Source organism: Nannospalax galili, unplaced genomic scaffold (genome assembly GCF_000622305.1).
Source record: "Nannospalax galili isolate Female #2095 unplaced genomic scaffold, S.galili_v1.0 scaffold371, whole genome shotgun sequence".
Taxonomy (NCBI): Eukaryota; Metazoa; Chordata; class Mammalia; order Rodentia; family Spalacidae; genus Nannospalax; species Nannospalax galili.
In genome coordinates, this window is record NW_008331606.1 from 1,542,867 (window position 1) to 1,552,937 (window position 10,071).

Consider the following 10,071-nt stretch of genomic DNA (forward strand, 5'->3'; position numbering starts at 1 on the left):
TTTTTGGTCTTTTTGAGACAGGGTCTCCCTGTAGCCCCAGCTGTCCTGGAACTCACTATGTAGACCAGGCTGGCATTGAACTCAGAGATCCGCTTGTCTCTGCCTCCCAAGTGCTGGGATTAAAGGCGTTCGCCACCACGCCCAGCTTATTTTTATTTTTAAATATTTTATTTATTATTTTTATGTGTATGAGTGTATCGCCTGCATGTATGTGAGTGCACCCGTGGCGTGCAATGCCGCAGGGGTCAGAAGAGGGCTTTGGATTCCCCTGGAACTGGAGTTAAGGACGGTTCATAGCCACCATGTGGGTGCTGGGAATCAAACCTGGGTCCTCAGCAAGAGCAGTCAGTACTCTTAACTGCTAGGCCACCTTTCCAGCCCCTTATTTATTATTTTTGTTTTATGCATATGAGTGTATTGCCTATATGTATGTAAGTGCACCCGTGTCATGCAGTGCCCACAGAGGTCAGAAGAAGGCGTTGGAATGGTTGTTAAGTTGCCGTGTGGGTGCTGGGAATAGAAGTCAGGTCCTCTGCAAGAGCAGCCAGTGCTCTTAACCAGTGAGCCATCTCTCCAGCCCCCTCCACTGTCTTTCAAAAATAATATTTTTTTTAGAAATAATGATTTGTATTTTATAATTTGTATATATTTGGTACTAATTTGAAATGATCTACAAATATTTGAGTTTATTTTTTTGGGACATGTTCTCACTATGAAGCATTGAACTAAATTCATTATGTAGATCAGGCTGGCCTTGAACTCACAGAGATCTGCCTGCCTCTGCCTCCTGAGTGCTGGGGTTAAAGGTGTATGCCACTATGTTCCATCTGAGTTTGTTTATTTTCATAAACCTTGTAGTTCATTTTAAAATCATTCCTCTGGAAAGTTTCCTTCCTACAGTAGGTCATGTACTCTCAGAAACCAGTGCCTAGTAAATATAATGGATCTTTTTTTTTGTCATTTTTTACAGATGAAACTCTCCTAATTAATATGATCTGTGGAGTAGTGTCAGGAGTGATTTCATCTACTATAGCCAATCCCACTGATGTTCTAAAGGTAAGAGAAGTGTCTGCCATGTGATTTGAAGCAGCACAAGCTTTAAGTTAGAGTTCGGATCCCTACACTATTCCCTGTTCTAAAACCTCCAGGAAATCCCTTAATTATTTGAAATCTCACTTCATTTTGAAATGAAGATAATGCAGTGCTTATAGTACAGAGTTGTTAAGAATTAGAAGTAATATACGCAACTGTCTAGCATTGTGTTTCATAGTAGATGCTCAAAAAATAGTTTAATGTGCTTAAAAATAGTTTTATATGCTATGCATTAAGCCGTTGGTCTGCAACCTGGGATCTGTAAGTCCGTATAAGGTTATTTTAAAGGTGTGTGTTTTAGGGAAATCAATTTCTAGATCGTTTACTCTCTCTGGAGGTCTGGGCCCCAGTCTGAGAATGAGTCTATATTTCTTAGAGCCCATTTCCCATTTTACAAAATCAAGGCAAACCCCTTTTCCAAATCTTCAGGTGCTATGTTGGCCTGTGCTATAAACTGGGATGTAAAGTGATAAGATTGAGGTAGATTTTTTGAGAAGTCTCTTTTAATAAATGTTTATCCTTAAATTTAAACCTTTTATGTCTTTGTTTTGTCCATTCTAGTAAGAATGAGTTTTGGCTTCAAATATGATGTTTTGATTTGTACTGATTTGATAAGGATTTCTTTAATGTTTTATCAAATCACAGAATCAATCACTTTTTTTTCTATTGTTCAACTTTTTAAGTTGAATTTTTATGAATTTCATTCAAAATATTTTTATTGTATTTAGATCCCCTTCCCTGTCTGCATCCCCTTTATTAGCCCCCTCTCCATTTTATCAGCCTTCAACTTTATTTCATAAATGGTAAATATTTCCCACTTATTAGTAAAGCATTAAATGTATGATTAAAACAAAACATGTGAGAGACTCTCAAGTTTGTTTCATTAATTATTTATTTAATACCTACATACTTAGAAGAAGCATTTCATTACAACAGCATTGACATATTCAGTAACAATTTCCTGAGCTAAGATGCATCTCTTTCAAAATTAACTGAAAATCAAGTTTGTTTTTTTAAGGAGGAATTTTATTTATTATTTATTTTGTATTTTAGTCAATTAAAAAAACTAAGATTTATTGTTTGTAAATAATTTTATTGATTCTTTACAACTTTCATACAATGTATTTTGATCATATTTAGACCCCTTCCCCCAGTTTGTTTTTTGTTTGTTTTTCTCTAGCCTTGAACTCACAAAGTAGCTGAAAATGACCTTGAATTCCTGATCCCAAGTGCTAGAATTACAAGTATGTGCAAACATACAGAGTGTGAACCTCAAGTTAAAAAAAAATACTTACAGGGTAGTGTGAGACAAAAATAAGAGGACTCATGCTTTATTTATTGCTTTATTATTCAGCAGGGTGAAGCCACAAGTGGGTAGGTTAGTGAAGAAATGATCTATTGTAATTCAGAGAGTTTTCAGAACCCATAAAGTGACTTGAAAAGTATGCACCTGAAGAAACCACTGGTGGATGCTGAAGAAGAATATTAAATAATTCTGTATCAGAGTGAGAATGATTTAACTACAGAACATACATCACTTTAGAGCTACAGAGTAAATATTTATGAAGAGAATTTACTGTATCCTGAAAGCTATGTAGAGTATTTGCAATAGAATTATACTTGTTAGAATGTGCTTTTTAGGAAAAAGAATACTTAATTCCCAGAAACTTCCTTTCTTATCCATCTGGATCCTAGACTTAATCATGTAAGCCATTGGGCTTCAACCTCTTGTCACTCTGACCTCTCTGGCAAAACTATAACCATTGACCACCTGCTGTTTCCTTCCTTTCTTTCTTTCTTTCTTTCTTTTATTTTATGATACCTGCACTTGAACTCCCAACCCACCTTTGTGTGTATATGGTCAGGGGGTATATGTATGAGTTTGTGTGTGTACATGGATGTGTGTGTATATAACCCACTGAGTACAATTAGGCTGACTACTTTTTGAGACAGGGTCTCTCTGTAGCCCCAGCTGCCCTGAAATCACTATGGAGACCAGGCTGGCCTTGAACTCACAGAGATCTGCCTGCCTCTGCCTCCTGAGTGCTGGGACTAAAGGCATGCGCCACCACGCCTGGCTTCTTCCTTTCTTGTACCTTCATAGGGTTGGGTGATGCTGGGCAGGAGGAGAGTCACAATTTTAGACTGTGGCTATGCCAGTGTGAATTATAAACATTGGGCTTTTCAGTTCTTTGACTTACATTAGACAACTTTATTCCTATCCTCGAGGGTGTTTTAAATCCTCAAGCCTTTTTTAAATCACTCATTCCCTTTTCTCTTAGCCCACAAGCCCACCTCCTATAACCATATCTTCTCCCTCTCATCTTCCTATCCTTTATATTTTTATTTATAAATTTGTTCACATGTATGAATATCTGTAGGTTATCCTGGCTGTAGCAGTTCTCAAAATGTTGTTTTCTGGACCTGCAGCATCAGCATTCTGGGAACTTGTTAAAAGTACAAGTTATGGAGTCCTGCTCTGCTAAATCTGAAAGGATGGGATGGGGTCCAGCTTGTTTTTTGAAAAACCCTCCAGGTGATTCTAATACTCAGTCAAGTTCACAAAACAGGACTGTTTCATGAGGAAACTTTATCATTTATTCTTTCTCCTGTGTCTTTGCCAGCTTCCTCTCTACTGGTTAGTTTCCTTCAAATGACAAATGTGTTCAAAGCTATTTATCCTAAAACACTTTCTTTTGACCCACTGATCTCCTAAAAATTCCATCTTTTTCCCCTTTATCCCATTTCACAAAAGAGTAGCTGTTCCCTTGATTCCTCCATAAGCTACTGTAATCATTTCTAGTACTTGAACAGAACGATGGTCCCCAGGGTTAGCAGCAATGTCCACATTATCCAATCCAGAGAGGACATTTTATTTTATTTAATTGATTTATTTTAATTTGATCTTTTTTTGAGACAGTGTCTCCCTGTAGCCCCAGCTGTCATAGAAATCGCTGTGTAGACCAGGCTGGCCTCAATCTCACAGAGATCTGCCTGCCTCTGCCTCCTCAGTGCTGGGACTAACTGTGTGCACCATCACACCTGGCCAGAGTGGACATTTTAGTTCTCATATTATATAACCTACTTTGACTAATTTCTCCTGCTTGAAATTTTCTTTGGTTTTGATTCTTTCCTTAGGTTTCAGACCCCTTGGTCTTGTATGGGGGTTTTTCTTTCTGCACATACCTTAGATCATTCTTTTCCCACTCAAAGTACCATCCTTGAGTCTTTTCCCTGGAATTGCTTTTGTACTCACTGTGTCATTTAGGGTATAGGCAAAGCTATAACAAAGCAACTAAAAAAATATAAGGGATCTAACAGTCTAGAGGAGAGCAGATAATGTTGGTAGGATGGTCCTGCTCCTGTTCTGTCCAGGACCCAGGGTCTTTCAGTTTTGTTGAACTTCCATCTCCTGCTTCAGGCCTGGCCATCTAGTCAGTAAACTGACTCTGGTTTGATATCTGTTATAAAGTTTCTTTCTTTTTAAAAAATTATTTATTTAATAACCACATAATTAGAAGAAGCATTTCATTACAACATCATTAACATAGTCAATAACAATTTCCAGAGCAAAGATGCATCTCTTTCAAAATTGGCTGTAAATTTTTAGGTTCACAGTTGAATTAATACAGTTATATAATATTGTACTCATTATAAACCCTGTAAGACATAAAATTGAGTGAGGTTTTAACCTTTAAAAAGATCTCCATTTCATTTTAGAATATATTGTTCCTTGCAGAAAGACTCATTGTTTTTGCTACTTAGATGTTTGCACATGTGTCTCTAATCTCTATATATCTGATTATTACTAGTCAGAGTCAGTTACTTTCTGAGATCCTTGGCACCTGAGCGTGGATATAAAGTCACCAGTGGTAATGTTTTTCACATCTACTAATTAACATGAAACAAATTTTTATGCTTCTTCCTCAAGTATAACTTATTTTTTTATTTATTGATTTTTTGTGTGTAGTTTCATACAGAATATCCCAAACAATCTTACTCATCTTTATACTCGCATCCCAAATGGCACCCTCCCATAGCTCCCCCCCCCCGACTGGAGCCCATATACTCTGTCATCCTTGTTACTGTCCACTATGTTGTCAGTGCCCCCAGCCGTTCCCCAGTGCTTGTCCATCTGCTGAGTCTAGTCAGCCTATCTAGAGTTCCTTGTTTTAGGAAGATCAGCTCTTCCTCATCTAGCAGCAAGCAGTTGCTAATATTCCTTTAGATAAGATTGGACTGTTCCTTTTCTCAGTTCTATGCTGGGTTAATAAAGTTTCTTTTTATGTGTATGAGTGTTATGCCTGCATGTATGTCAGTGCATCTTTGTGGTGCAGTGCCCGTGATGGACAGAAGAGGGAGTCGGATCCTGTGGAGCTGTAGTTACTGATGGTTCTTAGCTGCCATGTGGGTTCTGGGATTCAAATTCAGGTGCTCTGCAAGAACAATCAGTGCTCTTAACTGCTGAGCCATTTCTCCAACCCTAAAGCTTTATTGGAACGCAACTACCCTATTTGTTTCTTATTATGTAGGGTGGCTTTGGTGCTATGGTAGCAGAACTGAGTAGTTGTGACAGGGGACCTAAATCCTATAAAGCCAATATATTTACTTACCTGGCCCCATACAGAAAAAGCACTGACCTAAATTCTGTGATACTATGTGTGTATGTATGATGTGTATGCATATATGTTCATGAGTGTGTATGTGTGTGAAGGCCAGAGGTCACCATTGACTATCTTTCTCACTTGCTCTCTAGTTTCTGAGACAGGGCCTCTCACTGAACCTGAAGCTTACTGATTTGGCTATGCCTGTCTTTTTATGTGAGTGTTGGGGATCTAAGGTCAGGTCTTCATGCTTGTGCAACAAGTACTTTACCAACTGAGCCATCTACCCAGCTTCAGTATTGTTTTAAGCTGTATAGTTGAAGTCGAGCTGCCATGATATATGTATTCCAGCCCAAAGGAAGGCAGAGTCAAGGGAAAGTGACTTTTTCTGTTTTGTCAAAAGTAAAATCAGATTTTAGGAAAAATTTTGTACAAGTCTTTGTATGTATGTGCATATGTGGCTGTGCAGGTAGAAGACAGAGGTTGATGTCAGGTTTCTTCTTCAATTGCTCTTCACTTTATGTTTTGAGACAGAGTCTCTCACTGAATCTGGAACTCACTGACACGACTAGACTGGCTGGCCAGCAAGCCCCAAGGATCCTCCTGCCTCTCCCTTCTGAATGCTGAGATTACAGGCACAAACTACCATGCCTGGCATTTTACATGAGTTTTGGAGTGTTGAACTCAGTTCTTCATGCTTGTAGTGTAAGCAATTTAGCAACTGAACCATCTTTCCATTCCCAAGTTAGGGAATTTCTTCAAGATTTATTTTTATTATTTTAAATTATGAATATGTGTATATAGGTTTGTGTACATGAGTACAGGTGCCCATAGAGGGTAGAGGTGTCAGGTCTCCCTGGAGCTGGAATTGCAGCTGTTATAAACTGCCTGATATGGGTGCTGGGAACCAAACTCTGGTCCCCTGGAAAAGCAGTATGTACTCTTAGTTACTGAGCCATCTCTCCAGCACCCCAAATTAGAGTATTCTCTTTGTGATATTTTTGGCAGTGCTGGAGATTGAACCAAGGGCCTTCAACATGCTAGCAAGTGCTCTACCACCGAGCTACCTATCCCCATCTATAAATTAGGTCAAAATTTTATTTCGTTTTATTTTATTTTATTTTATTTTATTTTACTTTATTTTTTTGGTCTTTTTGAGACAGGGTCTCTCTCTAGCCCCAGCCGGCCTGGAACTCCCTATGTAGACCAGGCTGGCCTTGAACTCAGAAATCTGCCTGCTTCTGCTTCCCAAGTGGTGGGATTAAAGGTGTGTGCCATCACGCCCAGTCTAGGTCAGAATTTCTGTTTGTTTTGCTGTTAGAGAAAGTATAAATCATGATCCAGGAGAATTCAAACCAAGTGGTAAGATACCTTACAGCAGTTATAGTAGAGTTTATTGCATATAAAAGAATCCTCATTCTTCAGAATCTACAGAGGTATTGCTTCTAGGACCCCTTCCCCACCTCTGTGAATACCAAAATCCTTAGATGGTCATTACATAAAATGGGATAAGATTTGCAAATAACGTATGTGTATTCTCCCATATACTTTAAATCATCTTCATATTGCTTATAATGCTTAATATAATATATATGTAGTTATAATATTATTCCAGAAATAGTAAAAAAAAGGTCTATATATGTATATATGTTCAGGTACAAATACAATTTTTAAAAGTATTTTTGATTGGTGATTGGTTGAATCCACAAATATAAAACTGCTGACAATTTTCATCATTTGTTGGAGAGGGGGATTGAGACAGGGGCTCCCTGTAGCTGCAGCAGGCCTGGAACTTGCTCTGTAGACCAGACTGGCTTCGATCCCACAGAGATCTGCCTGACTCTGCCTACCGAGTGCTGGGATTAAAGGCCTGTGCCTGGCTTCATCATATTTTGATTGGTTGCTATAAATTATTCTTTCTTTAAAATTAAATTTTATTGTTGTGTATATGTGCACACAGGCACATGACTCTCTCTCTCTCTCTCTCTCTCTCTCTCTCTCTCTCTCTGTGTATGTGTTAAGTCAGAGGACAACTTTTGGAAGTCAGTTCTCTCTTTCTACTGTCTATCACATATAGGTTGCCATCCTTGTGCATTACCCACTGATCTATGTTGACAGTCCCTAAATTATCATTATTTATAAGGCAAACATAGGTGGTTAGACTAATGTGTCTATAATGGGTTTGTTTCATTTCTCTGAATCTTTTTTTCTGAATCATTTTTATAAGGATATAAAGCTTACATTTTGTGTTTCTGATTAGTTTGTTGGGGAAATCAGAATAACTTAAATTTTGAGTGCGGGGTGGCAGACCTTGGAGTTTATCTTTTACTATGGCCTCCATTTTTAACTTTAGCAGTGTAAATCTATGCAATTTTGATAACAATTTCAAACATGCGAAAATAGAGAACAGGAATCACCTCATTGAAGAGGCTTTTTTTTTCCTTTTTGAGGCAGGGTTTCCCAGTAGCCTGGCTGGCCTGGAACTCACTATGAAGACCAGGCTGACCTCAGTCTCACAGAGATCCTCCTGCCTCTGCCTTCTGAGCACTGGGACTAAAAGCACGCACTGCCATGTCCACCTAAGGTCTTCCTCTTAACTTGGGTAGTTTTGATTTAACCCTGTGATAGTTTACATATTGATTTAATTGGGATAGGTACTTATTTTGAAACTCTTAGTGGTAGCAGTGAACTTTTTATATAAAAACATGCTGATGTTATGTACTTAATAAGAATGTTTTTCTGAAAGCTAGAATGGTAGAGTGCTTCATGAAAATCAGGCTTACATTTGGGCTGCTAGTATTTAGTGACTGACTACTGTGGTTTTGTGTATTTAGAATCTGTGGGAGAGTATATTAAGTCTTTTCTATGACAATTTAATGCTGTATTTCCTTTTTTGCAGTTCTGAAAGGCCACTTGGCAGAATATAACATGCTTTTAGCAAATAAAACTCAATTTAAGGTCTTGTAAACATAAAACTATATTTTAAAACATTTTTGTTTTCTATAATTACATAAGCAATGCATGTCCAAGGTAGAAAGAAATGGAAGGCAGAAAAACACAAAAGAGAAACATGCTCATTTCTAGAGTCACCATTCAGACATAAACCTCTGTCAATATTTAGGTATGTATGTTCATCTAGTCTCCTTGCTATATTATTATTTTCAATTTACCTGTTTTTAGTAAGAAGTATTATGTGTACTACTTTGCAACACCTGTTTAGCAATAAAATTTTGACATTTTCCAATGTCTACTAATATTTTAGGGGAACTTTATGGTTCCATAGTATTCTGTTAAATGGATATGTCATAACTTATATAACCAATATTTTGTTATTGTTTTTGGACATTTAAGTTCCTAGTTTTTCACTAAACTAATTATATTTTAAGAATTATTTTATACTTTTACTGAATACTTGTTCTTTTCTTCAGATTTTCTTCCAACTCCAGAAATGATAGCTTTAGTGTGAGGAATGTGAGGCCAATGAAAATTTTTTAGAAATACACTCTGGCACAGATTTTATTTCTGCCTACAATTTAACTCATAAATTTCATCATAATAACAGAGATTTTTTTTTAGAACTCCGAAATACTTTTTCTTAACTTTAAATAGGTGAGATATCTTATTTTCATTTTTCTCTGTCAAAATAAAATGTCCACCATTTTTTGTTTTAGATTCGCATGCAGGCTCAAGGAAGTCTGTTCCAAGGAAGCATGATTGGCAGTTTCATTGATATATACCAGCAAGAGGGCACCAGGGGCCTATGGAGAGTGAGTGTTTTTTCCCTGGTATTGTTCTATATTCTATAGACTTGAATTTTTAGATTAAGCCATGAAATAGTGATTTATAACCCCAAGCAAGGTAAGAAACTACTTGTCGTCTATGAAAGGACCAAAACTTACCAGTGATTCCTATTTCAACATAATGTTTGATGATTATATTTATGAGAAAAATGATTATATTATTTGAGCTAGCCATTTTGATTTGTTAGAATTCACAGTGCATTTAGTTTTTCACTATAGTTTTGTACCAAACACAGCAATGTTTATCTATGATGGTTTCTTAGTGCTTATGTTCGAAGGTTATCTATGGCAATGTTTTCAGCCTTATTAAATGTGAAAGATGTACTATAAAATACACAAAATATAAAGAACATTGTAATAGTCCTACCACGTAGAGATAACCCCTGTTAATGTTTTGTCATGATCTTCTAGTCTATATTTATTTCTCGCTTTTTGCTGGCATTGCTGCAATATTTTTTGTTCTTGTTTTATTTTGAGATATGGTCTTAGTAAGTAGCCCAGGCTGACCTGGAACTCCTCTCTGTTCCGCCATACCTGACTTCTGTTGCAAAAACTTTTTTTAAAATGCCATTTTT

The 10,071-nt window shown here is 37.1% G+C and overlaps 1 protein-coding gene across 5 annotated transcripts in view; it reads left to right on the plus strand.

The window, feature by feature from the left end:
* Window positions 1–10,071, plus strand: part of Slc25a14 (solute carrier family 25 member 14) — a 50,369-nt gene that overhangs the window by 13,802 nt on the left and 26,496 nt on the right. For all 5 annotated transcript variants that reach the window (XM_008826725.2, XM_008826726.2, XM_029560426.1 and 2 more), the window contains 2 exons: window positions 971–1,056; window positions 9,368–9,463. In XM_008826725.2, the coding sequence (XP_008824947.1) occupies window positions 971–1,056; window positions 9,368–9,463 (182 nt within the window). The remainder of the gene's footprint in view (window positions 1–970; window positions 1,057–9,367; window positions 9,464–10,071) is intronic.